The 27628-nt window shown below is 42.3% G+C and overlaps 1 protein-coding gene across 1 annotated transcript in view; it reads left to right on the top strand.

The window, feature by feature from the left end:
- Window positions 1-21921, top strand: part of LOC129323398 (cytosolic phospholipase A2 epsilon-like) — a 96693-nt gene extending 74772 nt beyond the window's left edge. The window contains exons 16-20 of the mRNA XM_054969931.1: window positions 2661-2768; window positions 3968-4153; window positions 4574-4740; window positions 18618-18804; window positions 20546-21921. Coding sequence (XP_054825906.1) covers window positions 2661-2768; window positions 3968-4153; window positions 4574-4740; window positions 18618-18804; window positions 20546-20808 — 911 coding nt within the window. The 3' untranslated portion in view covers window positions 20809-21921. The remainder of the gene's footprint in view (window positions 1-2660; window positions 2769-3967; window positions 4154-4573; window positions 4741-18617; window positions 18805-20545) is intronic.
- Window positions 21922-27628: the final 5707 nt, after the last annotated feature.

The following is a 27628-nucleotide window of genomic DNA, read 5'->3' as shown; positions in this document are numbered from 1 at the left end:
CTCCAGCCATTAATCAAAGCTACATTGTCTCTCCCAGCATGAAAAACTTCAGGCAGCCATGCCCTCCCCTCACATGATGTTTTATTGATTTGTTTAAACACCACCAGCTCCATGCACTCATCACAGATCTCCACAGGGTACACATCCCAACACATCAACATAACTATGTAACTATGTAACAAAATATTGGGAATGTGGTACGTCAAGTCTAAAGCTTGTTAAGAGCATAATAGATTTATATTTTAAATGCTGTTTTAATGCCTTGATGTTTTGTTGAAATGTTGCCATCTTTGCCACCTTGGGGACCCTGTTTGGATGGAAAGTCTGCAGATAAATATTTAAATAAATACATAAAATAAATATTTGGGTCATTTGAAACACAACACTAGCATATTATAAATAATATATTTCTGAGAAGATCTCTGTGTATTGAGCCAGTTTGGTATAGTGGTTAAGAGTGGCAGGACTCTAATCTGGAGAGTGGAATTTGATTTCTCACTCCTCTACTTAAAGCCAGTTGGGTGATCTTCGGTTATTCATAGCTTTTCAAGAGCTCTCTCATCCCCACCCACCTCACAGGGTGATTGTTGTGGGGATAATAATAACATACTTTGTAAACTGCTCTGAGTGAGTGTTAAGTTGTCCTAAAGGGTGATATATAAATTGTATCATCATCATCATCATCCGCAAAGGCCACAGCTCCTGGCCCTTGTCATGTGCTAGTTGTATGCCCAATTTTCCAGCTTCCAAGCATGGCCCAGAATATGGAGTTCACTTCCTTCTACTCCTGGAAGGTTCAGTTTCCAGGGCCCCAGGATTGGCCCTCCCAGCCAATGCTCGTCTTTGCTCACTGCAAGTATCCCTACTTCACTGCTCCTGGGACAGACTGGTATCCCTTCTGAGGCCCTGTTTGTAGGCTTGTCCACTGCCTTGAATATCTTCCCTTATCCAAGCTGATGACTCCTCTGTTTTGTCATTCCTTTCCTCCACTCCACTTTCTCACTCCAGGAAGGAGGGCTTTTAATAACTTTCTTATTGACACGGGGGAACTTCTGACATGGCCATATCAGCATCTGGTCAGACCATCAGCTCCATGCACTCAACACAGAGCTCCACAGGATATACATCCCAACACATTGATCATAACTATGTGACTCTAACATTCCCAAAATATTGGGAATGTATATGCATTTTTCTGCAACTGAGACATGTTAAACCTAAAGCATGTTAAAAGCATAATTCACCCATACTAAGCATGTTCAAATAGCCTTTAAAGCTTGGCACTTAAAAGCTTTTAAATATGGCTTGCTTGTGCCCTCAACTTATCAAAGTTTGGGCTAAGAACTACATAAGAGATGTTTTCTGTTTTTGTTGATATCAGCATATAGACTTTCATTCTTTTGCAATTTGCATGGAGTGGAGCAGAAAATATAAAATGCATTTGATATCTATAAGCAATGTAAAACAAATGTTAGCAGTTTTAATTTCAATAAGCTTTGAAACTTTATTGAAATTAGATAATACCCCGTTGGTTAGATGATATTTTTAATCACATTATATGCCATTTTCTTATTTACCAGTAGATGGTAGTGTTTGTTCATAAGTAACTACAAATTTAATGGACTAATACTACACATTTCATGTATTCATGTGTGCTTCATCTGTAATCTCTAATAGCTTTGTATATAATAATAATAATAATAATAATAATAATAATAATAATAATAATAATAATAATAATAATAATAATAATACATCTGGATAATTGACATTGCAATTCCTGGGGATGCCAAAGTCGAAGAAAAAGTACAAGAAAAAATGACTGACAATAGAAATCACCCGACTATGGAAGAAGAATGCAACAGTAGTCCCCATTATCATTGGGGCACTTGGAACCATCTCAAAAAACTTTGCAATTCATATGGGAAAACTGCAGCTTTCTGACATAACACCTACAGAACTGCAAAAGACAGCGCTACTTGGAACAGCATACATATTACGCCGATATCTGGTTGATACTTAGGTCTCCAGTGGAAACTTGTATCAGCTTAGCAAGGCCAATCAATAATAACATGTGACCTCTGTTTATTGTTGATTGTGTTTTGGATAATTCTAATAATAATAATAATAATAATAATAATAGAAGAAGAAGAAGAATGTGGTGATGGTGGTGTTGGTGATGATGATGATCAAGACAAGAGCAGCTTCCTTGAAATCACCTAAGGAATTAATGCTTGGGGTGAGATCTAATCAGCAGTTTCCACTTCATACATTCTTTAGTCAAAACACTAAACTGGCCTTAGCATTGGTATAGTGCTTTCCAGTATTCAGAACACTTTACCTAATTATCATTTTGTAAACTCTCTAAAACAGGTTGCTATTATTATCCCCATATTGTTGGGGCAGGGGGAAAGCTGAGAGAGTAGTTTTTCTAAGACTGTTAATGAAGTTCATTATATTCAAACTGAAGACTTCCCACCTCATAGCTCAGTCTACTCCATTCTACTGTGCTATCCCAGCTGGCTCCCAACCAGTCAATGCTCCTCAAATACATTTTTCTGATGGTGACAGAGAAGCCAAGTTCACAGGAATGGGAAAAGATCTGCTTTAGTAAAAATATTTTAAAGATTTTCCATATATCTCCTTTCTCGCTATCACAGGAATCTGGAGTAGTGTGTTTTCCATGAATATCATGGATGGCTGGTTACTGTCTGTTAATTCAGAGGATTTTTGGCAAAAATGGACACGAGACCGAATAACTGATATTGGCAAGTTACTGTCATGTTTTGTTTCTGCTTGGTTTACTAGTGTAGACAGAGTGTCTGTGTGGTTTCTTATGTACGTTTCACTAATGTGGCATTTTGCAGTTTCTGTAAAGCATTCTTACAAAGAAACATTTCCTACTTAATTAGTTATGTGTTCAACATACTTCTATGCAGCCAGTCATAACTCTGAGTATACCTGTCAGAGACACATTTTGAAAGATGTTTGCCTCTTAAACTTTACATTTTTAAATATACTATTTATTTAAAAATCATAGGTATATATTCCCAAATGGTGTGAAGTGGACTGCAAACTGTTTTTTTTTTAAATTAACACTGAATAATTCTACCAGCTAGTTTCTGAAGCTTTGCTAGCTAATCATTGCCTCTTCTTCAAAATGTGAAAGTACGTTCTTGGGAATAAGACCATATTGGTGCAAAGTATGCTTTTTGTTTTCTGAGGGAAGGGGCTAAAAGACCCCAGCTCTTAGGGAAAAACAGATGGTTTATCCCAATGAAGTATGAGGGCACAAAGTCTACAGTAGCTGAATTGAGTAGAAGAGTATAGGGTGGGTTAATATGGAACAAAGGTATTTCTACATGGTTGCTTTCTGCAATAATAAAAGTACTCTTATGAGTGGCTGTCATGTTGAATCCATGTACTCAATACTTGTAACCCAGACAGAGCTTGTGTTGGTCCTGTTGATTGTTGCTGGGCCAAATTAGCTTGAGCAGTACAGAGCCTGTTTCTACATGAACAGCAATGATAGAGTTAATTCCCTTATAACAGTTGGTACTACTTCTGTGAAGTGCAGTGTTAGGAATGTGGAAATACTCGATGTGATATGGAAAAATGACATAATGTACCATTTTGCACATCATAGCACCAGGAGCATGGAGCATTATGTAAAGTCTGTTTCCAGCTTTCTCCACATGATCAAGGCAATGTAGACCAGCAATGAAACAGTATTCTTTCTTTCTTTCTTTCTTTCTTTCTTTCTTTCTTTCTTTCTTTCTTTCTTTCTTTCTTTCTTTCTTTCTTTCTTTCTTTCTTAACTTTTAAATTTTAATCAAGTGACACTTGTAGGAAGCTAACATGTAATAAGGAAAGGAAGTTCATGGGAATTCCACATATCACATAATGATTCGTTGTTACTAGGACTAATGTTAAAACAATGATGCACTAAGTGTTATTTCTTCTGCAGATGACTGTGTTTTGCATACACACATGAATAAACTACCCACCCGTATGCAGAGTCCTCCAGATAGTCTTGCCAGTATTTTTCAAGATATTATCATGTGGCGACCAGCAGTTACACAGGTCTCAAATTTTTTAAAAGGTTGCCCAATGCACAACAGGTACCTGGAGAGTGAACTTGCAAAATGGAAAGGTACAGTGACAGCTCCTCTTTTTATGAAAGATTGTGCAAATTGAACAGCTTGTATGAGCAATGTATGAAGCTGTGGTATGGCAGGAACCCTTTAAAGGAACTGAATATTTGCCATTCTTCTAGAGGGAAGGGTTTGGGCAATCAGAAGAGATTGTCTTGTATTCCCAGAGAAATTGCTATCTTCTTGGGGGTGGACTTTGAAGCCCTGGTAAAATGCAGTATGACCAGCAAGATTGAGAAGGACAATTGCTTTAAAGATTCTGTACAGGAAGAAGGGCAGAGTAGAAGAGTTTTAAAAAACTAACAGTGCTATTCCTAAGCAGAAGTCAATGGGCTTAGAAGGATGTAATTCTCCGGAATGTGCTTTCTGTTTCTTTACTTTCCTCACAATCAGTTTAACAACAAACTCATTTATTTTAGACTGTGATCTTGACAGTTTTCCTAACCAGCTGACAGGAGCTGAAGATCACCTATATTTGGTTGATAATGCGTTTGCCTTCGCTAGCAGCTACCCACCACTCATGAGGCCCGAGAGGAAAGTGGATGTCATCATACATTTAAATTACAGCTCTGGATCACAAATAATGGTGAGAAAATGCAAACTATAACTTGACTGCAGTGATAACCATAATCATATGTTTTGAGAGTCAATTACTAATTTATATGATATAAAGAGGATGTTGGTTGTTAAAACATACTTCCTGTTCTTCCTTCAGCTGTTTCCTCCTCTGTTATCAGCAACTCCAGAGCTATAAGAGGGGAAGTTTAGTAAATGCTGTTTAGTAAATGTATGTAACCATCCCAGTTTTGATTAAAGTGAGATGTTCTTTTTCCTTCATTCCTTTGACCTGAGGTCTTAAACCAAACAGTACAATATTTATAAAATTGCAAATTTATATCAATAACAAGCAGGGAATAACAAATAAAGACAATTGTACATAGTTATCCCACTAATATGTAACAAAGATACTATGATGGATAAAAACTGCAGGATTAACATCAGCCAGCAAAAAGGCTACTACTTGACGTTGAATAACAAGTTGGTATTTACTCAAAATAGGAAGTATCCAGAGATCCCAAAATGAAGACTAATGCTCACCAAATACCAAATTGTGATCAATGGTCTCAATCAGGCCAGAAGCACAGGAGCAAAGGCAGCTCGAAAATGGAATGCAAGCAAATAGTCCCTTCAGTTCAGCAGCGGGCAGAACATTCAATCGGGCAAGCATGAATGCACAGCAGTTGCTAGGAATAGTAAGATATTTTAAGTGTGGGGGAAGACTAACAGGGAAGGAAATTTCAAGTGCTAAGGTGGAGCATATGCAACAAGCTTGAGACTGAATACTAGTTCTATCAAGTTGTATTACCATCTTTTCTCTCTCAGTGCTTCACTATAGTCCATAGTTTGGACCATAGTGAGGGAGAAACTAAGGCATTCAAGTTTGCTATCCATCAGCTTCACCCAGAGGCTTTTATAGATATCTTCCCTCAAAAGATGTAAAAGACTGAGAAAAAAGATTTTAATCTCAGATTAAAGACACAAAGCCAAGCTCTAGATTCCAGTTAATATTGTGCACACTCCATTGTTAATGCAGTTCCTGAAACACAAGATGATACTCTGACAATTTATCCAATAAAAGTAGGTAATCAGTAGCTTCCGAGATACCACTTATCCAAATACCCACACCATATAGAATTTGTGGGAGTACCTTTGCATTAGATGCCTCAACGGCTGCAGGTACATATTGCCCTCCTTTAGAATAGGAAAAACATACAAGGGCATTTATATCTGCTTTGGCAATTTTCTGAGCTAAAGAAATATGGGTCTTCTATGCCTAATTGTAACTAAACATGACATGTAAATATTTAAAATGGGACACTTGATCTAATACCCTTTCATTTATTGTCCAAGTTCTACACTTTTTTCTTTTTTGAGAATGTCATAACTTTAGATTTTTCATAATTAACTGACAATCCCTTGGAGCTACAGTCACTGACAAAAATTTTCATTGTTTTTCGAAATCCTACCTCTGTTCTTGATAACAACCAAGTGTCATCTGCGTACAGCAAAACCGGAACATCATAGTAAGCTAAAACTGGTGCATGTCATCTCGAATTCTGCAGATAGGACATCATATCATTCACAAAAAGACTGAAAAGTAAGGAGGCTAAAAGACAACATTGTTTAACACCCTTAGAGAGAGATAATACCAGACAATTGACCATCTAAACCATATCGAACTTGGGCTCTCATATAATTTAGAAATTAGCCAAAGAATTCTTTTGTTTATGGTAGTATTGGCCAACTTAGCTCAATGCTTTGGTCAAAAGCTGCTTGGAGATCCATAAATGCTACAAAGCTACAAAGAGATTGCATCCTGGATGTGAAGAGTTATTTCTCAGCTAGATGATATAATATAAGACAATGATCAAGAGCAGACCCCGCCTCTTCTGAAATCTGCTTGTTCAGATACAAAAGTGCTTCTGATTCAACCCAACGCAAAATGTTTGAATAGAGGCTGCATATGCCTTTCCAACAGCTGACAACAAATTTATTGGACGGTCGTTCACAGGGTGAGATTTAGGCCCTTTTTATATATAGGAACAATTATTGCATGTCAGTCATGGAGGTATGATTCCAGAGTTGTTTATTTGAGTAAAAACAGGTGCCAACACCACTGTGGATTAGCTTTCAAAAGATTGCTTGGTATAAAATCTGGCCCTGATGCCTTACCTGATAAAATTTGCTTAATTAAAGGAAGCACTATTTCTAATGAAACTGGCAGCCAAGAATCAGCAGAAGGGGGCTCTAAAGGAATTCTCTCAAAAACCCTGTCATAGGCACCTGACAATCCCTTTCAGGAGAACTGCCAAACATAGAAGAAAAGTGCTGTTCCCAAAGCTCAGGAGGAATACTCCATGGGGAGGGCGGAATATAAATGTAATAAATTAAATTAAAATTAAATTAACTATTAATTAACGACATTCCAAAATGTACATGTCTCATTGTTATTAATAGCTGAAATAAGACTACTCCACCACTTACATAGAGCAATCCATTTTTATGCTTAATCAAAAATTTAAAAGAGCATTTTAATGAAATCAGCTCTGACAAGTAGAAAGATAAGTTAGCGTGTCTAAAAAGACAATGTTTTGCTCTGATCTTCCTAATACATTTTCTGCGTTCATTTTCAAAAGTGAGATGTTTAAAGTGATAAAAGTGAGATGAGAGAAGAGTTCTTCACTCTTTATTTAATTTGTACTATGTGCATTTGGTCGCAAATAGCTCCACCGAATCAGCCTCAGTTAAACCTTGGTAAGTCTTGTTAACTTTTATTCATTTACCAAACAATTTCACTTCATGCATATGGTGTCTGCCACAGAAATGCCAGATGTTCAAGCTGGATTCAGAAAAGGAAGAGGCACCAGAGATCACATTGCAAATGTACGATGGCTAATGGAACATACCAGGGAATTTTAAAAGAAAATCAGCCTGTGTTTTATAGATTACAGCAAAGCTTTTGACTTTGTGGATCATGAAAAGCTTGGAGAGTCTTAAAAGAAATGGGGGTGCCATGACATCTGATTGTTTTGATGTGCGACTTGTACTCTGGACAAGAGGCTTCTGTCAGGACAGAATATGGGGAAACAGAATGGTTTCCAGTTGGTAAGGGTGTCAGACAAGGATGCATATTATCTCCCTACATGTTCAACCTCTATGCAGAGGATATCACAAAGAAAGCTGGATTAGATCTAGAAGAAGCTAGAGTAAAAATTGGTGGAAGGAACATTAACAATTTGAGATATGCAGATGACACCACATTACCAGCAGAAAATAGTAAATACTTGAAATGACTATTGAAGATTAAAGGAGAAAGTGCCAAAGCAAGATTACAGCTGAATATCAAGAAGACAAAAGTAATGACTACTGAGGAATCACACAATTTTAAAGCTGACAATGAGGAAATTGAAATTGTTCAAGATTTTCTATTCCTTGGCTCAATCATCAACCAAAAGAGAGACTGCAATGAAGAAATCAGAAAAAGATTTGGAAGAGCAGCTTGGAAGAGCAGCAGTGAGGGAGCTAGATAAGATCCTTAAAGATAAAGATGTCTCTCTGGGAACCAAGATCAAGATAATCAAAACAATGGTATTCACCATTATTATGGATGGATGTGAAAACTGGACAGTGAAGAAAGCTGACAGGAAGAAAATTGATTCATTTGAAATGTGGTGCTGGAGAAGAGTTTTGCAGATACCATGGACAGCCAAAAAGACAAATAAGTAGGTACTATATCAAATCAAGCCTGAATTCTCCCTAGAAGCTAAAATGACATAACTAAAGCTACCATACTTTCATCACATCATTAGAAGACAAGACTCTCTGGAAAAGTCAATAATGCTAGGAAATGGAAGATTTAAATTACTTACCGAAAAGCTTCCTTTCTCGGTGGTCCAGGAGTGGGGCAGTCAAGACGCTGGGTAGCTCCTCCTCCTTCTTACGCAGGGTCGGACGAACAAAGTTGCGATCCTAGGGGGAGGGGCTCCCAGGCTCTTCAGTTCCTTTCCAAGCCCTCACAGTTCCCCAACAAATCAGACCAGGCTCTCATCACCTGAATAATACAACTATAATACTAACAAAATAAACTTTATTCATCGTTATGTAACACATGAACACCTCAACGATCAAAGTAACATAACTGGCCCACTTAGGTCTGTTCTCTCAACTGCTCATCCCTTCCCCTTTCATAACTGGGTGGGTTAGGACTGCCCCACTCTTGGACCACCGAGAAAGGAAGCTTCTCGGTAAGTAATTTAAATCTTCCATTCTCCTGTGGTCCTGGAGTGGGGCAGTCAAGACGCTGGGATATATTCCTAGCAGTGAACCATAGGGCAGGTGACTAAGCTTCCAGGACGTGCTGAAGCACCCTTCTGCCGAAGGCGGCATCCGCAGAAGCAATTTGATCTATTCTATAATGTTTGGTAAAGGTGTGTACTGACCTCCAAGCTGCTGCCCTACAAATCCTCTCCAAGGATGGGAAGGACCTATAAGCGGCCGAGGTGGCCGTTCCTCTCAGAGAGTGAGCAGTAATCCCCTTTGGAGGGGTTACTTTTAGGGGTGTGCAAGCCAAAAATTTTCGGCTATAGCCGAAAGTAGAAAGCCGAAAGAAGATTCTCTATCGTTAAAGCCGAAAGCCGAAACAAGAATCTCTTTCGGCTTTCGACTTTCGGGATTCTTTCGGCATTATTTCGGCATTCTTTCGGCTTTTTTCTATGGGAAAATGCCTCCGTCTTCCAGGACACCTGGAGGAGGCATTTTCCCACCGAATAAGCCCAAAATTGGTGGGGACCTTCCTCTAACCCTTCTCTAACAACCACCCAAGTTTCAGACAGATTGGACTTTGGGGGGGCCATGTTATGGCCCCCCAAAGCAGGTCCCCCCATCCTCCCATAAGAAAGCGAAGGAGCAGCATATTGTTAGCATGCTGCTGCTCATCTTTCTTCATTATTTCCTATGGGGGAAAAATGAAGAGGCAGGCTTCCTTTGCCAGGGGTGGCATTTTGCATGCAAAATGCCCCCTCACCCTCAGGGGCCCTTCTCCCACCCCTCCTCCCACCCCCCACCAAGGCTCAGCCTGCTCCCACTTGGGGGGGCCATTTCATGGCCTCCCCAAGTAGGTGCTCTAATCTCTACCACTGACAGCTGGGGGAGGCTTGTGTTGCCAGGGGTGGCATTTTGCATGCAAAATGCCCCCCAACCCTCTGGGGCCCTTCTCCCACCCCTCCTCCCACCCCCCACCAAGGCTCAGCCTGCTCCCACTTGGGGGGGGGCATTTCATGGCCTCCCCAAGTAGGTGCTCTGCTCTCATCTCTACCACTGACAGCTGGGGGAGGCTTGTCTTGCCAGGGGTGGCATTTTGCATGCAAAATGCCCCCCAGCCCTCTGGGGCCCTTCTCCCACCCTTCCTCCCACCCCCCACCAAGGCTCAGACTGCTCCCACTTGGGGGGGGGCATTTCATGGCCTCCCCAAGTAGGTCCTCTCAGCCCCTAAAGTCCACCCCTTACAGCCCCACACAAACCCAATTCCCCCCCAGCTGCCACACACAGACCCAAATCCCCACATTAGCCCCTCACAGACCCAAATCCACCCCCACCTGCCCCACACCCATAACCCCAGGAACAGGCTGGCAAAGGCCAGCCCTCTCCCTTTGTTCCCTATGCTGGGAACTTCTAAACTCTCTTTCCCTGGGCAATTCTGCACAGCCCAGGGGTGCCACAATGGTGGGCACACTTCTGAGTGCCAGCTGATCCCTGTGAAAGAGCACCTGAACCACAGACACCCTCCCTCAAATTCCCCCACCACCTACAGAGATGGCTGGCCAGCCAGCCCCATTGTTCCCTATGATGGGAACCAACTGCACAACAAAGAATAAAACAAGAACAACACAAAATAAAGTTTTAAATTTTTTTTTCTCCCTTCCAAAGTACAAGTAGGCAAAGCATTATGACACATTACACCAGCAGTCCCCCACACAGAAAAATTAAAACAAAACTCACTTAACATCAGAGAATCACAAAACACGATTCCTGTCAAAAACACTTTATTTCTTGAACAGCTTTAGGTTACACAGCAGGGGGGAACACCAAAGGGCATGGCAGCACTATCTTACACAAAAATAACACAACTCACTTAACATCAGAGAATCACAAAAGCACAATTCCTGTCAAAAACACTTTATTTCTTGAACAGCTTTAGGCTACACAGCAGGGGGGGGGGACACCAAAGGGCATGGAAGCAGTATCTTAAACAAAAATAACACAACTCACTTCACATTAAAGAATCACCCCAAAAAATTGCTGTCAAAAGCACTTTATTTCTGTAACTGCTTTAGGTTACACAGTAGGAAGGCACCACAGAGCAGGAAAGCAGTGTACTACACAAAAATAACACAACTCACTTCACATCAGAGAATCACACAAACACAATTGCTGTCAAAAACGGTGAAGTGGGTTGTATTATTTTTTGTAGTACATTGCTATCATGTCCTGTTGTGCCCTCCTACTGTGTAACCTAAAGCTGTTCAAGAAATAAAGTGTTTTTGCCAGGAATTGTGTTTTTGTGATTCTCTGATGTTAAGTGAGTTGTGTTATTTTTGTGTAAGATAGTGCTGCCATGCCCTTTGGTGTTCCCCCCTGCTGTGTAACCTAAAGCTGTTCAAGAAATAAAGTGTTTTTGACAGGAATTGTGCTTTGTGATTCTCTGATGTTAAGTGAGTTGTGTTATTTTTGTGTAAGATAGTGCTGCCATGCCCTTTGGTGTTCCCCCCTGCTGTGTAACCTAAAGCTGTTCAAGAAATAAAGTGTTTTTGACAGGAATCATGCTTTGTGATTCTCTGATGTTAAGTGAGTTGTGTTATTTTTCTGTGTGGGGGACTGCTGGTGTAATGTCATAATGCTTTGCCTACTTGTACTTTGGAAGGGAGAAAAAAAATTTAAAACTTTATTTTGTGTTGTTCTTGTTTTATTCTTTGTTGTGCAGTTGGTTCCCATCATAGGGAACAATGGGGCTGGCTGGCCAGCCATCTCTGTAGGTGGTGGGGGAATTTGAGGGAGGGTGTCTGTGGTTCAGGTGCTCTTTCACAGGGACCAGCTGGCACTCAGAAGTGTGCCCACCATTGTGGCACCCCTGGGCTGTGCAGAATTGCCCAGGGAAAGAGAGTTTAGAAGTTCCCAGCATAGGGAACAAAGGGAGAGGGCTGGCCTTTGCCAGCCTGTTCCTGGGGTTATGGGTGTGGGGCAGGTGGGGGTGGATTTGGGTCTGTGAGGGGCTAATGTGGGGATTTGGGTCTGTGTGTGGCAGCTGGGGGGGAATTGGGTTTGTGTGGGGCTGTAAGGGGTGGACTTTAGGGGCTGAGAGGACCTACTTGGGGAGGCCATGAAATGCCCCCCCCCAAGTGGGAGCAGTCTGAGCCTTGGTGGGGGGTGGGAGGAAGGGTGGGAGAAGGGCCCCAGAGGGCTGGGGGGCATTTTGCATGCAAAATGCCACCCCTGGCAAGACAAGCCTTCCCCAGCTGTCAGTGGTAGAGATTAGAGCACCTACTTGGGGAGGCCATGAAATGGCCCCCCCAAGTGGGAGCAGGCTGAGCCTTGGTGGGGGGTGGGAGGAGGGGTGGGAGAAGGGCCCCTGAGGGTGAGGGGGCATTTTGCATGCAAAATGCCACCCCTGGCAAAGGAAGCCTGCCTCTTCATTTTTTCCCCATAGGAAATAATGAAGAAAGATGAGCAGCAGCATGCTAACAATATGCTGCTCCTTCGCTTTCTTATGGGAGGATGGGGGGACCTGCTTTGGGGGGCCATAACATGGCCCCCCAAAGTCCAATCTGTCTGAAACTTGGGTGGTTGTTAGAGAAGGGTTAGAGGAAGGTCCCCACCAATTTTGGGCTTATTCGGTGGGAAAATGCCTCCCCCAGACGTCCGGGAAGACGGAGGCATTTTCCCATTGAAAAGCCGAAAGAAAGCCGAAAGAATCCCGAAACGTTTCGGCTTTTTTCTTTCGGCTACCCGAAACGTTTCGGCATTCCCCGAAACGTTTCGGCATTCCCCGAAAGAAGCCGAAACACTTTAGTTTCGGCATTCTTTCGGCATTCTGAATGCCGAAACGCACATCCCTAGTTACTTTCCTAGCCTTGTATGCTAAACCTATACACTCCCTGATCCACCTGCTGATGGTCGAAGAGGTCACCTTGCTCCCCGTTGCACTCTGCTTGAAAGAAACGAACAGATTTTCTACCTTATGAAACTGCTTGGTTCTATCAATATAGAAACTCAGAGCCCGCCTTATGTCCAATTTATGCCATTCTTTCTCCTTCTCATGCTTAGGGTTGGTACAGAAGGATGGCAAGACTATATCCTCCCTTCTATGAAAGGCCGAGTTTACTTTGGGAATAAAGGAGGGATCCGTTCTAAGAACCACTTTATCCTGATGGAAAGTACACAGTTCCCTATTCACTGATAGGGCTCCTAACTCTGACACCCTTCTCGCCAAAGTCAGGCCCACCAGAAACACCGGTTTAAGAGTCAGTTCCTTAAGGGAACAAGTAGCCATGGGCTCAAACGGTTCTTTTGTGAGCACGTTTAGTACTAAGTTTAGGTTCCAAGTCAGGAAACGATGCACTTGGGGCGGGTTAAGCAAGGCAGTCCCCCTCAAAAAGCGTTTCACATGAGGATGCTTAGTAAGAGAGGTCCCTCTCTTGGATCCCCTGATGGCTGAGATTGCCGCCACTTGTCTCCTCAGCATGCTTGTACTGAGTCCCTTGTCCAGTCCATCCTGTAGGAATAGAAGAATCTGTTTTATGGATGCCAACATAGGATTCAGTCCCTTTCTCTTGCACCATTCATGAAACACCAGCAACGTCCTGTTGTAGCTGTGATTAGTGGAACCTTTCCTTGAAGCTAGCATGGTGCAAATCACCTTTTCAGAGTAACCTAAGGCCTCAAGCTGGCCACGCTCAACTTCCAGGCTGTTAGCTTTAGCGCCTTGGGGTCCGGGTGTAGGATCTCCCCCTGAGTTATGAGATCCTCCCTGCAAGGAAGAGTCCACGGTTCTGCGCATGCCAGTCTCTTCAGTTCCTGAAACCAAGGCATCCGTGGCCAGTAAGGGGCGACTAGTATGACCTCCGCCCCCTGATCCACTATCTTCTGGATTACCCTGTGAAGGATCTTTGTTGGAGAAAAGGCATATAGAAGGCCCTGAGGCCAATCCTGGGACAGCACATCCACTGCCATGGCCCCCGGGTCTCTGTATCTTGACATGAATCGTGCCACTTGGTTGTTTTGGGCCAAAGCGAAGAGGTCCACTCCTGGCACCCCAAACCTCTTGCATATCTGTGTGAAGACCCTCTCGTTCAGCTTCCATTCCGACTGGTCTATTCTGTTCCTGCTCAACCAATCCACTAGGACATTGAGTTGCCCCGCTACGTGGCTTGCTTTTATGTACCTTAGATTTTCTTCCGCCCACCGTAAGATCTTGTCTGCCTCTTTGCTCAGGGTCCTGGACCTGCTGCCTCCTTGCCTGTTTATATAGGCCTTCGCCGTCATATTGTCGGTGAGGACCATCACATGCTTCCTTTTCAGACTGTCCATAAACTCCAGGAGCCCGTTCCATATTGCTCTGAGCTCCAGGAGGTTTATGCTGGCCTCTGCCTCTTCGGGAAGCCACTCCCCTTGAGCTATCTGCCCCTCCATGTGGGCACCCCAACCCTTCAGACTCGTGTCTGTTGTGAGAGTCACTCTCTTGGGTTCCCTGAGGAGAGAACCCTCTGCGAACCTGCCCAGTTCCATCCACCAGGACAGATCCTGTAACAGTGTGAGAGGAACTTCCACCTTCTTGTACCACCTGTGCGTGATGACTCTTTGAAAGGGTCGCAAGAATCTCTGTAGAGGCCGAGTATGGAATCTGGCCAACTGCAGGACATCCTGGCACGACAACATCATTCCTTGTAATTTGGAAAGTTGCATAACCTCCATCACTTTCCTTGTCTGAACTGTCTCTAACATAGTCAGGATCTTCTGTTGTCTCTCTGGAGATATGAACATCTTGCCCACCATTGTGTCTATTATTACCCCCAGGTGAGAGATTCTCTGCGTCACGGTAAGTATGCTCTTCTGGCGATTGATGATGAAGCCGTGACTCTCCAGACAGTTCGTGGTGGTCTCCACCACCCTCTGGGCCGACGCCCGGGACGGCGCCTTTATCAAGATGTCGTCGAGGTAGGGCGACAAGGCGATCCCCTGCACCCTGAGGAAGGCCACTAAGGTCACCAGAACTTTTGTAAATACCCTTGGGGAGGATTTCAGACCAAACGGGAGAGCCCTGTTTTGGTAATGCTCCCCGTTGTAGGCAAAACGTAGAAATTTCCTGTGTGAAGCCCTGACAGGGATATGCAGATAGGCCTTGGACAGATCTATGGAGGCCAAGAAGTCTCCTTGCTGTAAGGCCCCTGCAGTGGACTTCAGGGTCACCATCTTATGTGAAGGTTCAACCATTTCAAGTCCAGAATGGCCCGTATGTCTCCGTTTTTGTTTGGAATCATAAAAAGGACCGAGTACACTCCCTGCTTTTGAAGATGTGCAGGCACCGGTTCTTTTTTTTTTAAGTTTTTTTATTATTTTTTAATATCTAACATAAAAAAAACTACAGAAGACTACAAAAGTATAAAGGGGAGGGGAAAAAAAAGGGAAGGGAGAACTGGGAAAAGGGAAAATCAACATACAAACAACAAACACTACACTACATGTCTTGTATTCCCTTCATGCTGCAATTTTTCTTAAAAGTTAACTTTCTAATATGCTATCAGATTGGTAGGTCTTATACAATACAGATTATATTCAGGATCAGGACTTCTTCCCCCCCCCCCTTGCGTCTCGGTCTCAATTATCTCTGCACAGCTGGAGCAGCTGCGCCATGCAGGCACCGGTTCTATCGTCTTGATCCGAAGGAGGTGCCTGATAGCTTCCACCATTTTCAGGTGGTTCGTCTGAGATGGATTCCTGAGAACTTGGAGAAAACGCCTTCGTGGCACCCTGTCGAACTCCAAGGAATAACCCTTGGATACTACTTCCAGTACCCAGTTGTCTGAAATTGTTTTCCTCCACTGAGGTGTAAAGTCCTAGAGATGGCCTCCGACCTGTCCAAGCTTCCGCTTCGCCGGGTAGTCATGCTTGGCCACCTTTTTTCTGTCCTTTGCTTTGGGTGGACGACTTTCTGAAGCTGAAGGATCTGCCATCTGACCTGGGTTTAGGTTGCCACCTGCCCTTGAATGGTCTGTCATTAGTTTGCCTGGCGGGTCTTTTATAGTCACGAAAGAAATGTTTCCCTTTGAACTTGGAGTCCCTTTTCTTAGATGGCAGGACCTTCTTTTTCTCAGCATCCTCCACCAAGAATCTATCCAGGTCTTCCCCAAAGAGTTTGGTGCCTGAAAAGGGAATCGCTGCCACCTTACTATGGGCTGGTGGATCCACATCCCAATTCCTGAGACACGTGTTCCGTTAAAACCCATGGCCCTAGAGGACATCTGAAAGGAGTCCAGTATGGCATCTGCAGAGAAGGCCGCTGCCAACGCTATTTTCTTTGCTTCATTTCTGATTTCCTTCAGTACCTCTTTATCCGCAGATGCCAGGTCTGATGCCCACGTAAAGGCCGCTCTTGCAAATAAGGACCCCATTGCTGAGGATTTAAGAGATGCTGCAGATGCATCAAAATTCCTGCACAGCGCTTGTTCAGTCTTTTTATCTGAAGGGTCCTTAGGCATACCCTCAGCATCCATAGGTAGTACCGAAGACGTTGCCAAGCTGGAGATGGGGTCATCTACTGTGGGGAGTTTGATCTTCTTGGAGTCGTTAGCTGACAAAGAGTAGTACTTGTGAAAAACTGATTGATAGAGCTTAGGTTTTGCCGAGTTATCCCACTCTGTTTTCAGAACATCATGGAAAATAGCTGGTAGCGGCACCCCTACCTGCTTCGGACCCCCTTTAGGCAGTGCTCTTTCCAAGCCTTGGGGGTATGTGGGTTCCACTTGTGTACCTCCTGTAGCAGAAGGAGAAATTTCTAAGGTTCTCAGCACCTTTGCAAACAGTGTAGAAAACATTTCTGGAGGAAAAAGCCTGGTTTGGGACTGGTTTATCTCCATGACTTCCTCCTCAGACAATTCTCCTTCTTCAGCATCAGAGGATTGCTGAGACACTTCAGAGCCCCAGGGGGACTCATCGGAGACACTGGAAATGTCATCCACCAGAGGGTCTGATCTCCTCTTTTTTGGTTTGATCTGTGTAGCAGGATTTGCAGGCCTTTTCCCTTTCGAGGTGCCAGGCCATTGCTGGCTTTGTCTCTGAGCGACTAATTGTGCCTTAAGATCTTTGACTGCTGAGTCCAGTCCTTTCTTGATTTCTGTGCTTAGCCATGCTAGAATATTGGCTTTCACATCTGGCCCTGCCAAATCCAGATCACTACTTCCCAGGTTCTCCCCTTGATTGGAGTATGTAGGCCTTAAGGCAATAGAAGACTCTAAATTGCTAGACATTGTAATAGCCTCCCTTGCCTCTGATATGCTGGCTTCTGAAGTCATTCCCGCCAAAATCTTCCTGCCTAAAAGTGAAAGTAAGCAGGAACCGTTTTAAAATAAAAGGTTTCCCCCCCTTTTTTTTATCAGACTTCTCCCACAAACAGCACAACTAAGGACCCAGTAACAGGGAAGCCCGTCCCATCAGAGAGACTATGGACTCCACTTTGCCAAGAGGGTAGTTCAGTTCTAGACCAATCAGAACCCAGCCGCAACGTTCAGGACTATCTCTGGCTTTACCAGCACTTTTCAACCCTCCTGATCCTTTCGCCCCGTCGGAGGCTTTAAGCAGGCGAAAGCCTTCACTCACAGTTTGGCGCGGCAATCGAGGCTTCTGCCGCTTGGGAGACGTTTGCTTTCCTCCCCGGTTGTGGCAGCGGTGGCGTTCTTCTTCCGCTCTCCTGTGCCTCAGCAGACGCCGGGTCCTAGCTGGCTAGGATCGTCGGCTCTGCGGCTCGTTCCCCGTGGCTCCTGCTGCAATTCCAATGTTGGGAGGGGAGGGGTGGAGGGGAAGGAGGAACAAGTCCTTCCTATATCCCCACGAGCCCACGCCTTTCTCTCTGAATGTTCCAAAGGATCGCTGCTCTCGAAGAGCAAAGAAAAATACATCCCCTGCTGAGCAGGGCCGGAAAAAACTGAAGAGCCTGGGAGCCCCTCCCCCTAGGATCGCAACTTTGTTCGTCCGACCCTGCGTAAGAAGGAGGAGGAGCTACCCAGCATCTTGACTGCCCCACTCCAGGACCACAGGAGAAAGTGGAAGCCAATAGGAAAAGAGCAAAGAGTTCAGTAGCACCTTTAAGACTAACCAGATGCATCAACGAAGAGAGCTGTGGCTCTCGAAAGCTTATGCTATGATAAAGTTGGTTAGTCTTAAAGGTGCTACTGGACTCTGCTATTTTGCTACTGCAGACTAACACGGCTAACTCTTCTGGGTCTATGACCATGAACAGGAAAAGATGAAGACCTAAAATGAGATGGCTTGACTCAATTAAAGCCAGTTTGCAGGATCTGAGCAAGTCTGTTAATGATAGGACATTTTGGAAGTCTTTCCTTCATAGAGTCGCCATTGGTTGGATGCAACTTGACGGCACATAACACATATGGTGTCTGCATCATGCATTAATCATATTCTAGAAGTAATTAACAGGATTGCTTTTAGGATTGTTTTTAAGGAATGCATGTTACTGGGCATATTACATGGATATCATAAATATATAGGTAACACATCACACTCTGAAAAAATGTACAGACTGCCAATATCTAGATGTATATATGAATGCATTCCAAGTTTGTCAAGTGGAGATTCTAACATCTTGTCTGGATTTCTCTCCCTGTAATTACACAGCCCTTGAAAGAAGCCTCAAAGTATTTCTCAAAACAAGGAATCCCATTTCCCCAAAATATCCCAAATGAAGAAGAAGAAAAGGATGTGAAGGAGTGCTATCTAGTTGGAGATAAAGAAAGCCCTCAGACTCCTATAGTGGTTCTTTTCACCTTAGTTAATGATACTTTCAGAGAGTACAAAGCACCAGGTAAGGTTTTGTTGTCTTTATTTTATTATCACTGACTTAGGACAAAGGAAGACATGAAAGATTCGTGTTTGTATTGCCACATTTTTTTAAGATTAAAAATCAAACATGTTGAATAAAGTAATGAGCTTGGATCAATAAGAACCAGTTTTAAAGTCTAGCTCAGCAATACAAATTAAGAGAGATCACATACATTGCTTGTGATAAACAGCTCAGGCTCACAAATACCACAATAAATGTATTTCCATTTAAGAAACCACAAATAGCTTGGCTGCAACAGTCTGACATAGTTACCTCTTCAGAATTTGTTGTTCTACCTATATTTCAGTTATCTCATCTGTAGAAAGAAATGAATCTCAGAGGCATGGTTTTCAATACACTGCATTTTCAGTACAAACAATTAACAGTGATATATCTTGGCTAAAATTAGTCTGTAAACTCCTTACCAAGGAACATATTTCCAGACAGTTTAGATATATACCAAGATGTAATTTTACAACCACAAAGTTCCTTGTATGATTCCCATTATATGTCTTTATCATCTAGTGCATGTTCAGCACAAGAGATGTTTGTTCCTGTTAAGCAACAGGCAATAGTTGTAGAATGCAAGCATGAATTCGTTGAATTGGCAACGGAAAACTGCTGTGCATCATGAAACGAAATGTGCTGGTGTTGAGGTCCCTTCTTTTTTAATTTGCCATTTACTGTGTGATTTTTCTTTATTGACTGGTGCCTCAAATATATTCAAATAAGCATATACAAATCCCTCATTTGAGCAAATCAAAAAGCCAACTTTTACAGTTATTATGAGACCAGAAAACTTGAATATCACAAGAAATAAAAATGTGTACTGGTTGCTTCCACATGGAGATTTTGCTCTAGGATCCCTCACAAATGGCAGTGTTTTAGTTTCCATATGCTATTGTCATGCAGTTGTTCATTTTCTGGGTTTCCGCTTGCCTTATAGTGTATGTATACCTGCATTGGTATACATTGTGAGCACCAATGTGAGCACAGTGGGAAATTGTCCCCATGTGGGAGGAGCCACAGACAGAAAACAGAGTTAACAGGCAATCCTATGCAGAGTTATACATTTGTAAGTCCATCAAATCCTCACTCTACCATAGGGTTGCCAGCTCCCTTACCTTGAAAGCAGGGGATGAGGACAGCTGGCAGGTGGCAAGCCCTGAGCCGTGCTCTACGCACATGCTCCAAAAGCCCTTCAGTGATGTTAACTTGTGGTATGTTTGGGGCCAGTTTGGCCCCACCGAGACCTTGTAGCTTTTGGTTTTGCACCAGAAGTGATCGGGGTGCACATGCGAGCCATTTCACTGTACCAGCCTGCCTCCCCACCCTCCAGCCTGCCTCCCCCTCCTCCCCTCCCAGCCAGGTGAGTAGGGTCAAGGGGAAAAAGATGGGGCTGGGAGTTTTGCCACCCTACCAGGGATCTGGTATCCCTACTATGCCATGGAAACTCACTGAATGATCTTGGGCCAGTCACTCTGTCTCAGCCTAACCTACCTTATAGGGTTGTTGTTGTGAGGATAAACTGGAGGATGGAAGAATGATGTTGTGAGCCACTTTGCATCCTCATTGGGGTCAAAAGAGGGGTATAAATATATAAACTGAAATCAGTAGGATTGCACTGTCAATCTGTGACCTGTTATGTATTTTTGACATAGACAATCTTAAGGTGATACTTTTCTCTCAATAATAGTAAGACCATCTTTTTCTTTAACAACAGGTGTGAAGCGTAGTCCTGATGAGATGGAAGATGGTATAATTAATCTTAGTACTGTTGGTCCTTACAATATAAATATTTTACGATATTCAGAGGAAGACTTTGACAAGCTGGTAAAACTGAGTCAGTACAACATCATGAATAACAAAGACAAGATTATCAAGGCTTTGCGCCTAGCAGTGGAACGTAAAAAGCAACATAAAAACAGTCTTCACTGTAGAACAGAAGACACATTTCAATCTGGAAGGAAAGGGAACAAAATCTAACGTGCAACGTAGCCCATTAAATAAATATTAAAGACAGTGTTCAACTTCTTCTATGAAATGAAACACCTACAACAGATTTTAGAAAATCAGCTGGTCATAAAGGCAAGAGTTTGATTGACAATTAAACAATACAGTTTCGTTGTTGAGTGAAGCAGTCACCAAATAAAAGATGGACATAGAACCATCTGTTCAGCCTGGCTCTTTCCTGTTGACCTACCTTTCCTAGTACCCTGACCTGGATAGCCCAGGTGAGCCTGATCTTGTCAGATCTCAGAAGCTAAGCAGGGTTGGCCTTGGTTAGTAATTGGATAGGAGACCTCCAACGAAGACCATGGTTGCAGAGGCAGGCAATGGCAAACCACCTCTGTTAGTCTTTCGCCATGAAAACCTCACCAGAGGTTGCCATAAGTCAGCTATGACTTGATGGCACTCTCCACCACCACCTTTCCTAGTATAGGTTATCATTAAATTTGTTTGTGATCCTGTTTTAATTTATATAGTACTCAGTGATTTTAGGTGCTTTATAAATAAACTTTTTTAAAGCTTCTAGGAAGTGCTGTGAACAAGTTATGATAGAAACACAACAAAAATACTGTTGTCACTTTCCACACTCAAAATATTTTATGCATTAAGAAATAAGACCTCTCTCCTAAAAATCTGTTTCTGATGGATTTGGATTGGTTGGTTTGCTTTCTTTTTTAAAGTATTATTTAATGGGTTCTGTGCAGTTTATGTATGCACAACATTGCAGTAAAACTGGTGCTATTTTTAAAACAAAAGCCGCTTGTGTTAATTAAGCTCTGCTAATAGATAATAGTGCTAATAGTGCTTTATAAATAAACTTTTTAAAAGCTTCTAGGAAGTGCTGTGAACAAGTTATGATAGAAATGCAACAAAAATACTGTTGGTTAAGTGGTTGGACTACGAGTCAGCACTCTGCTTCTTCAAATCCCACTTCTGCACATCAGCTCAGCAGGTGGCCTTAGGTAAGGCAGCCCCAGCTCCCCAGCTGTATTGTGGGGATAATAACGCTGGCTTTGTTCACCTCTCTGAGCAGGGCACTAATCTGTCTAGAAGAGTGGTATATAAGTGCAATTATCATCATCATCATCATCATCATCATCAAGAGAGTCTTCCTATGCAGGGGTGGTTTTCACACTGTGCATAAGAATCTTCACACAAAGACCCCCAATTAGTTTTATCTAACAGCACCAATCACCTGTTTGTTTTTTTGTGGGGGTAATGAATAGGATTTTCCATATGCAGAGGTCATCAGAGATCACATCGCCAAATACATCTTAAGCGTGTAGACGGCTTGCTTGTATGTGTGAGGATTGTTCAGACTTGGGACAAAATTAGTTATTTTTATGCAGCTCCCAAGATAATCAATCCACACACTAAAATCTATGTGGACACAGATCACATTGGCTGCACTGGGAAATGTAAGAACAAATGGCTGGATCCTGTTTAAAATAACTACTACTGTTTTATGTAGAGACTTTCAACTGCAATATACCAGTGTCAAAATGTTCTGTTTCCTATCGTCATCCAGTTATTTCCTGAATGAGGAAAAGCTAGTTGCACATTCCATTACTGTAAATACAACTTTGCAAATGGCACACAGCAGTTTACAAAAAGTATAACTTCTTTAAGTAGAATACTTATAACAAAATCCCTTCTTCAGTTTTCAACAGCGGAGTGAAAAGCAGTGGTCATTGTTGATATCTAAGTGTCAAAAGCCAGTGTGCAGAGGCTTTAGATCAGAACGATCAGTATGACAGGTAGACACATCAGGTGACATAGAGTCAGATGGTTAACTTAAGAGTCAGGAGACCATGGAGTGAATGACTCAGCTAAACTCATGCATGTATCTGATTGGGTGTCTACATGTATATATAGCTACCACGTACAGTATGGTTGGGGCTTCTTGCAAGTCCAGGTGTAGGCGAAGCACTTTGTCTCTCTGGACTATAAACTTGTATATATTGCTCTTAATCCACCTATAAATAAATTGTATTATACACCTTTACTAAACAAACAAGGTGTGGACTCTTTGTGGATCCTCCTTAAGCTGGTGCAGTCACACTCAATACACACTATTCAACAGTCATTTCGTAGAAAAAGAGTTGGAGGAACTCATTAGCATAACTCATTAGCATATGCCACGCCTCTTGCCATTGTTGGAAGTGTCATTGGCATAACTGATTTGCATATGCCACACCCCCTGACATCATGTATTCTGGCTATTTTGGACCCAATGCTGGCCATTCAGGACCGAAATTAGGTCCAAAAAGGCAAAAGGGGGCAAAAAATGGCTGAAAAAGGGCACAAAATGGTCAGGATCGGGCCGCTGCTGAGTGGGAGAGTGATCCACCACCTGTCAGAGGCCCAATCCAGGCCGTTTCAGCCCCAATCTAGGCCAAAACAGGCCCAAAATGGCCAAGAGTCAGGTGGGCGGGGCAACCTGGCATGTGACCTCTTCGGGGAACTGCTGGAACTGCGTTCTTGTGCATTCCCCCTTGAAACGAGCCCTGGTGAAAAACCAAATTATTATTAGGCATTTATGGATTTTAAAACGGTGGTATTTTGCCCTTTCAAAGAATTTAACCAATGTTGTCACAGTAAAATACTTTATCGACTTCTGTATATTAATGAGAAGTAATTAAAAAAAAATAAGGATAAGAACAATTACATTTCATTCTACAATCATTCAGTATCTCTAATTACTGGAACTTTCTACATTGACACTTTGTTCTCCTTAGCAGATTTTTCTGACCCAGACCTTTCCTCTTTCTCTATTGTTTGAAGATAGTTTCTTCAGTTTCATTGTGCTACTAAAAGTGGGGAAGAGAAACTGAAATAGTAATCAGTTTCCTAAATGAGAGAAGATAGTTTTATGTATTGTCGAAGGCTTTCACGGCCGGAGAACAATGGTTGTTGTGGGTTTTCCGGGCTGTATTGCCGTGGTCTTGGCATTGTAGTTCCTGACGTTTCGCCAGCAGCTGTGGCTGGCATCTTCAGAGGTGACACTGAGAGATCTCTGTCTTTTGGTGCTACACCTCTGAAGATGCCAGCCACAGCTGCTGGCGAAACGTCAGGAACTACAATGCCAAGACCACGGCAATACAGCCCGGAAAACCCACAACAACCACAGAAGATAGTTTTGCTCAGGGTGTATAAAAATCAATGATTTTTTTAAAAAAACAAATCAGATGTTATTGATTTAAATCGGATTTTTTAAAATTGGATTTTTTAAATAAAAATTTTTTGAGGAAAAATCTACCTAAAGATAGTTTTCTATTTAAGATACATTATAGTCCAAAGGATATCATCATGAAATAAGGATTTGTTTTTAATTTGTATTGTGAGGTTGTATGTTCATGCAATGTTTAAATTTTAGTAAACAAATTCCATTAATCCATTCACAATGTCATGCTCTTCCAGAGGTTTCTGTAAGATTATTGGGCAATTTTTCTTTCTTGAAGATATTGTCATAGATACTTGGTTTTACAGTTCTCAAACCTGTGAATTTGTGTCTGCGGAGATCACATGTCTCTTCTTCACAGCAAAAAGGTTATGAAATAAACATATATGGTTTAGAAAAAGACCTTAATCCCATTGTTCCTTTGCAAATCTTTGTACACAGAACCAACCCCTTACCTCTTAAATGCTAAAATTTCAAAAAATTCAATGAATAGAAGATTGTTGGGAGTAGAATAGATCTGCACAAGAAGCTAAGTGTGAGGAGTCTTTAAATCATGATTTAAATCAATTCAATTTAAATCAAATCCACCCTGGTTTTGCTAGTGTTCCCCGGTTTACAGTGTGTATATACAAAGAGCATGATTTATGGCACCATAGTACATCCCTCAATGAATATAAAGTATTTATATCCATTATATGACTAGCCTCTAAAACTATTAACCAGATAAAAAACTAAAACATATCACATTTAAAAAAAAATTGAGATAGTAGTACATTTAAACAAGTAATAACAAGAAAATGGCAAGCCCCATCCTCAGGGTATTCCAGGCAAGAGACTAGCATTCGTGGTTTGTCATTGACCCCAGATTAGCTTCCAAGCTCTGACAAGCCCAGGCTAAGCTGCACTATTCAGGCTGCTAAGTCTGAATAGTCTGAACAGCAAAGTAGGGTAAAAGTATCAGCAGTAAAAACAATTAACATCTTCACTTGTTAAAGAAACTTACCTGGCCCTCAATGCTATCTAAAATATAAATGTTTTAAGTAAACATAAAAATAGTTTATTTACAAGATTTATACGCTGCCTTTCTGCCACCATCAGGGTCACCAAGGCAGCTAGCAGATTAAAAACGTACATAATAAAATCACATCTTAAAAACTGTTAAAACCAACAAAAACACATATACATTAAAGTAAAACCAAAGCTAAAAATACATATACAAACACATAAAAACAATTAAAACATAGGAAAGGAATGCAAAATCATTGAGAGGATACCAAACCAAACAAAAAAAGTCTTCATCCACTGGAGTAAGATGGCAACAAGAGGGCAGATGAAATTCCCTGGGAAAAGAGTTCGAGTTTTGGTGCCACAGCTGAGAAGGCCCACTCTTGGGTTGCCACACACCTTATCTCAGAAGGTAAGGCACACAAAACAGGGCCTTGGAAGACTACCACAGTGGTTGAGTAGGTTTGGTTATGTGGACTTTCAGGTATGTTGGTCCCAATATAGAGATAGGTCTTTAAAGGTCAACACCAGCACCTTGAATTGTGTCCAGAAAGAGGATGGGTGCCAGTGTAGATGCACCAAGACTGCAGTGATATGGTCCCTTCAACCCATTCAATATCCTGGCTACAGAATTCTGTACCAGTTGATGTTTCCAAACACTTTTCAAGGGCAGCCCCACTTAATCTAGAGGTAACCAAGGCGTGCATCATAGTGGACAGATCTTTTCTGCTCAGGAAAAGCTGCAGCTCGCTAACCAGCTGAAGCTGGTAAAAGGCAGTCCTGGCCACAGCTGCCATCTACTTATCCAGCAGCAGTTCTGTGTACAAGAGTACCCCCCAACAATTAACCTATTTTTTCAAGAAGAGTGTAACCTCCTCCAGAACAAATGAAACAAATTCTGTGTCACCAGTAGCACTTCCATTTTGTTGGGATTAAATTTCAGTTTATTAGCTCACATCCACTCCAAAACCGCCTCCAGACACTGGTTCAGAGTTTCTACAGCCTCCCCTGGATCTGCTGGAAGCACAAGATAGAGGTTGGTGTCAGCCACATATTGGTAACAACCCAGTAGACTTTCCTTGGAGCAGTGATCACTGTTGTGGGGTGTGTGTGCAAAAACTGAAAAGGATCCATCTGTTGAGCGTATCAATCTCACCTCAGTCAACGGGGGGTATTCAGAGTAGGCCCCTAGGGCTTAGAGTCAGAAGAGATACTTACAAGTGGAAGTAATCTTCAGATGCCCCAGTCTTAGGTCACTTAGAGCTTAAAAGGTCACCACCAGCACTCTGAAGTTTGCCTGGAATCAGCAAACAAAAAGCAGCAGATATATTGAAATGATGGGCTCTCTGCATTGGGTCTTCATAAGGACTCCCTACTTCTACATTCTGCACCAGCTGTACATCGTTCAAAGGCTACCAAGGAATGTGTAACTGTGGTCAGATCTGATTTCTCCAAGAACAGCTACAACTAACAAACAAGTCTAAGGAGGCAGAAAGCACTCCTGGTCATCTCCACAATTTACTTGTCTAGAAGTATGGCCACAAAAAGGACCATCTCCAGCCTATGAACCTGATCCTACAGGGCAAGTACAACATGTTCCAAAAATGTTGACCACCTAATCCTCGATTGGCTCCATCACTAATCAACAATACCTCAGTCCTGTCTGGATTAAATTTGAGTTATGATCACTCAACTGTATTATATTGTAAACTGTATAGATGTAAACCACTCTGAGTTTGTTTGTGTTTTTCTTAAACTGACAGGTGTGATATTTAACCAGATTTAATAAATTTAAATATGCATTCTTGTTTTCATTTACTTTATTTAAAATCTGTCTTTTTTGTTGCGAATCAAGGCAGATTACAATATTTAGGAACAGTATAAAACATACAATAAACAATATAATCAAACTGGATTATAAGATTAGAAAACAATGCAATAAAAAACACAGGACCTATCACAAGGCATGCAAAAACTGGATTACAGAAATTAGAAAACAATGCAGTAAGAACAAGACAATACATATAACAGACAATACCATAAACTACAGTCAAAAGCGTCCTGAACAATTCCATAGGCACTGGTCCGTTAACAGCACACCATTTCTATGAGTGGTATGAGAGCCGGGGCGGGGGGGGGGGGCGCTAGAAATTTTGAATGCTGGCGCTGGGAAGCCTTTTCACTTCTTTCCTTTTCCCATTGGCAGTGATTACCGAACAGAGAGGGAAATTGTTCATTCCTAAATATAAACTGTTCAAATTTGCTCGAAAGTCTCACTTCGGCTCCCACCCCCGATGTGTTCGTGTGCACACGCTCAAAGGCAGGCACTCTTTCATTATTACTTCACACACACTCGAACTGACACGTTTCCACCGATTCAGCCTCAAATTAACTTAGCGACACGACACGCTTTAAAAAGTCACTATCCCTTTTCGTCTTCTAGTTTTCTGAAACTGCCGCCTAAAACAGGTTCCTGGCCCTGGAGACGTGAAACGCTCAGCAACTCGGCTCGGGGAGGGGAAAAAAGGGCAGCTCAGCGGCTCATTCAGCCTCCGCCCCAGGGGCGTTGTCGCTACCCGAGTGATGCAGGCAGGAAGGAAGGAAGGGCGA

Source organism: Eublepharis macularius, chromosome 2 (assembly GCF_028583425.1).
Source record: "Eublepharis macularius isolate TG4126 chromosome 2, MPM_Emac_v1.0, whole genome shotgun sequence".
Classification (NCBI taxonomy): Eukaryota; Metazoa; Chordata; class Lepidosauria; order Squamata; family Eublepharidae; genus Eublepharis; species Eublepharis macularius.
The sequence above is the reverse complement of the archived record's forward strand: the minus strand, read 5'-3'. Positions and strand labels throughout refer to the sequence as shown.